We start from the raw sequence: 4464 nt of genomic DNA on the forward strand, positions 1-4464 counted from the left end.
AATTACAGTATGGCAGAGTATTCACAAGAAATATGCTCAACCCGGAAGAGTTATAGCTTTTAAAATGACCTAATTTACAGGAGGATGAGTTGTGGAATGAATCCACAAAAATGCGTTCTGACTCGTTCCCCTGCTCCCAAACTAACGTCTTCTGATGTCTCCACGTGTGCCAAGTGCCCTGAAACGAAAAAAGGAAAAATGGACCATGCTATTGTGCTTCAACCCCAGCAAAATGGAGGGCTCGTCCATCACTGCTGGGGGGAACTAACATTATTATTGCTAGCAGCCAAAACAGAAAATAATGGGGAAGAAGAGGAACAGGATGGACAACAGGACATGTTTTAAAATTCCCTGCAAAAAGGATATTTTCAGTTTTTGGGGCACAACAGCTGCGATAGCCACGCCTTCTTGGGAGACAGTCTCAGCTAATACCAGAGCAGAGGAGAGTTGTCCTATACCGGGCATCCAGTAGGTTTTTAGACTGTAAAATACGAGACATTGCTTGTATCCAATGCAGATTTGACATTTATACTAATTTTTGTGCTGGGTTTTTACATGCCCACAGTAACAAAAACACACAAACACGTCTCCGTCTAAAAACTAGGTTAGTTTGTATACTTTTGGGTTTTAAGTCCCCCTCCCCCCCAACAAATGGCACTCCTCTCTTTCCGTTACCTCTTCAACCCCTCTCATGTCCTCCTTCTAATAGAGTAGTTCAATAAGCTATTCCACCAAAATTGATGGGAAACCTGAAGTTTACATTTCCTCCATCTTACGGACTAACTTCCGCCCCTGCCCCTACTCACTCACCTAGACTGGAGCAGTCGATGCCTCGGTCTGGGGTCTCCCCCGCCCCCTTATACACGCTGAAGAGCCAGGAGCCCTGGAGGTCCTGGAAGCTGCAGTTAGCCGGTGTGTCGGGCAGGGAGAGCCCCGGCACCAAGAGGAGCAGCAGCGGCAGGAGGCAGTGCAGGGCCATGGGGGTGCAGTGCGGTACCCGCAGAGAGAGTCTGACCTGAAGGACGCTGAATAGGTGCCGAGGAAGTAACTTGGCTGCAACTGCGGGTCCCGAGTTTTGGGCGAGATAAAGGTTTTTAATTCCGGAAGGTCACATGACCCAGTTCGGTAAAGTCAGGCGATGCGGTCACATACCGAGAACAAGCACCTACGAGGACACAGGGGGCGGGAGAGGACACGAACGGCGGGAGGGGGGCGGGAGGGGGGCGGGAGAGGACACGAACGGCGGGAGGGGGGCGGGAGAGGACACGAACGGCAGGAGGGGGGCGGGAGAGGATATATATAAACATTTCACAGCCCGAATGAACAGAAGAACGGTAAATGCCACTAACCTGAATGCGGCAAATCACTGTGTACCATACGTCTAAGAGGTAATATGCATTGCTATAGACAGCACTGTAAGACAAGCTAATTGCTAAAAACTGCATCCTTAATAACATTAACATTCTCAGCAGAAAAACACCACAAAAGAAGAGGACAGACTTTCAGTACAGAAGGAAGCTAGACTTGCACGTAATCACAAATGTCCCCGCCCCGTATGTCATTTACCTAGGTTCCTTTACAGAAAAGTTCTGTACTCCAAAAAGTTCTCCGAGCAGATCATTAGAGCAGTGGACAATATGTTGCTGTCTCTCATCGTACAGCTGTTTGGCCATAATGTACTGACCAAGATAGTATATAACCTGAAATACAAGCGCAACGCGTCAACGCTTGAGAGAAAGCCAAGTACAGTGGCGAGCGCACAATAAAGTAACAGGTGTCATCAATGTACATTGAGTGCGCCATGATTAAAAGCAAGGACAACCTACCTCCTTCATTGTAAAGGTGTCATTTTGAGCACCTGCAAACTTTAGTAACTTCAAGAGCAGGGGTTTGGGTTTAACCTGCACAGAGATTTACAGAGGTTAGCAAACCAATAAAACCCACACAAGCGACCAACGCTAGCTATCCCCAATTCTATTCCCAGAGGTCTATGAGACTGGCCCAAAGCACAGTGAATTAGGCAACAGGACCAGAGAGAAATACATGAAAACATGGACAACCAGACAATGCGAGATTTGCAGATGTCAAAGTAAATTAACTATTATAAAATTGAAGATCCATCTGACAACAAATCAAATATCACACAAACGTAATGCATTTAAAAACAAACGTTTCAAAACAGGACCTTACCAGCGCCTCGTGCTCAGAAGCCAGCATAGAAGTGCTTAAGGAGCCTGCGGCTGAAGACATTTTGGTATTGTACGGTTGCCTACAATAAAATAAAATAAATTGTTGGTTTCAACCATAAAACACAATGGGAAAAGATGGAGTCAGCGCAGAGCAGCTGCTGGTCAGAGGCTGAGCAGCGGAGAGCGCAGTCAGCGAGCGCCAGCGACATGTTCTCTCTCGCTGCCATGGCACCTGCAGCAGGCTGTGGCTGAAGACAAACGGGGATCCCCAGCTTTACCTAAAATAAATAAGAGAGCAGTGGATAAAGTGCTGCAGTGTTTAGAGTGCTGCGAGGGTGAGGCGCCGCAGCTTTAAGTACAGAGCGCGGGACAAGTCGGGGCTAGACCCAGCGGGAGCGCTGCAGACATGTCTGAGCATGACCGGCGGAGGGGCGGTGACTCACTGGCAGCTGCCTGACTCAGAATCGCCACCGCAGCACTACACTGCCAGTGTGCTTCCTCGCTCTGCCCGGACCTGGGACCCTGTCTGCTTCCCCTTCACCCTACTAGCCGGAAATCCACCACCTCACACCCTGCAACCTGCTCACATTCGCCGGCAACCTAGCGCCAACACAACACAGGCTGTCCTTGCACGCTGCTGATGCAGTCTAACAGTCTCGAGCCAGTGCTCTGGACTAGACTGTGGACTGGCAAAGAATATAATACCCGCTGCCTCTGTAACTACTTAAGTGAGTCGCACCCTCGCTCTACTCATTGATGCCCGCTGCCCCTGACTACCGCCCCGAACACATCAATAAAGTCTGCCGTCGACACTCACCAAACGAGGCTCCTTGGTAGGCCTCACCTCAAGCCCCGGCCTCGCGTGCATAACCTCGCTGAGAATGATGTGCATCTGTCGGCTACAACCTCCAAGAAAGTTCGAGGCTGTGGCCCGGCCCGTTCCTCCTAGTAACCAGTATACTGACGCACTTTGAATCCCATGGATGTTGTTGCCCCTCGGCTTTCTTCGGGTCTCCTCCTTCTTCACGCAGGCTGCGTGAGTTTCTCCCTGCACTTCCCGCTCGCAGCGATCAGCGTCTCTGTCCCCGACTCCCACGACCAGACCAGACCGAAGCAGCGGGAGGGGGGCGGGAGAGGACACGAATGGCGGGAGGGGGGCGGGAGAGGACACGAGAAACTCCGCCCAGGGAAAAAATGTCGGGAACGCCCCCGAATCTGGTCCGGCCTTGACGGACAGATCCGGCACCCAATGGCTAGCCTCCATTTATGGAGCTAGCCAATGAGAGCCGGGGGACGTTCCCGAAGTGCTTAGTGTCGACATAGGATTTCACCTGCGCTGAAAAGCTGCGCAGAGCGCAGCCTTTCGGCAGGCGAAACCCAAAAAGGAGAGGTAGTAATATGGCAAATTACAATTGTTTTAGTTTCTGTCAATTTTGCCGAACACCTTTGTGTTCAAAAACCAATTAGGCTTGTGCCGGCGGGGCACAACGTTACCACACAAAGGAAGAGGGAACAGGGGGACCCTCAGAGAGAGAGAGAGTCGTCCGCATTTTAAACGAACTATTCGGTACACGTACGACATGGAGAGAGAGAGAGAAAGAGAGAGAGAGAAACGTGTACAATAATAGGCCATTTAGTGCGCACACAACACAGAACAGCAGGGGTCAAGTTATATAGAAACACAGGCTGAGGGATGACGTAGATCCATACATTACGTACACATGAATTCAGGCGGGGGGGGAATAGTACATGTATTATATACAAAAATCCAAGACAAAACATAGAACAGTACTTGGCCAAAAATATTTCTTCCTGCATGCTGCGCATCCTTAGTATCCTACTTAATTCATCTGGCTGCCTTTGCTGGTGGCCTCGGTTGCAAATACTTACACCTTTGTCAATTGTTCGGGAACTAACCTGGTCGGGCTAATACTCACGGTGGGATCTTCGAATCATTTTTAGCGAATGGGTATCCAGGCTGAGGCAACGGAGGGTGTCAGTCGGGAGAACAATGGGGCAGCTTTGAGTTTCATGTCTATGAGGGTGCAAGAAGGAGGTGGTAAATCTTAAACATTGACAATATTCCTAGTTTTCCAGGAGGAGGGTACTTGGGTAAACCTCACCCCGGAATATTCCTGAACCTTTCCCTATTTAGCTACCGTGTGAATTTACTCATGGGTGCACGTCATTCTTGGTTGCATTATTTGGGGTGCCGGTTGGAGTCATATTTTGTCATACTGCAATAACCCGCCAAGTTTCTGCTTCAGGCCACCCT

The 4464-nt window shown here is 49.7% G+C and overlaps 1 protein-coding gene across 1 annotated transcript; it reads right to left on the reverse strand.

Moving 5' to 3' along the window:
- Positions 1 to 1562: 1562 nt before the first annotated feature.
- LOC144752826 (E3 ubiquitin-protein ligase Mdm2-like) lies at positions 1563 to 3119 on the reverse strand. The gene is made up of 4 exons (XM_078640673.1): positions 3034 to 3119; positions 2191 to 2269; positions 1827 to 1901; positions 1563 to 1700 (listed from the first exon to the last, which is right to left on the reverse strand). Exons 2-4 carry the CDS (start codon positions 2248 to 2250, stop codon positions 1563 to 1565), a joined length of 273 nt encoding a protein of 90 aa, XP_078496799.1. The 5' UTR covers positions 2251 to 2269; positions 3034 to 3119.
- Positions 3120 to 4464: the final 1345 nt, after the last annotated feature.

This window comes from Lissotriton helveticus, chromosome 5_1 (assembly GCF_964261635.1).
Source record: "Lissotriton helveticus chromosome 5_1, aLisHel1.1, whole genome shotgun sequence".
Classification (NCBI taxonomy): Eukaryota; Metazoa; Chordata; class Amphibia; order Caudata; family Salamandridae; genus Lissotriton; species Lissotriton helveticus.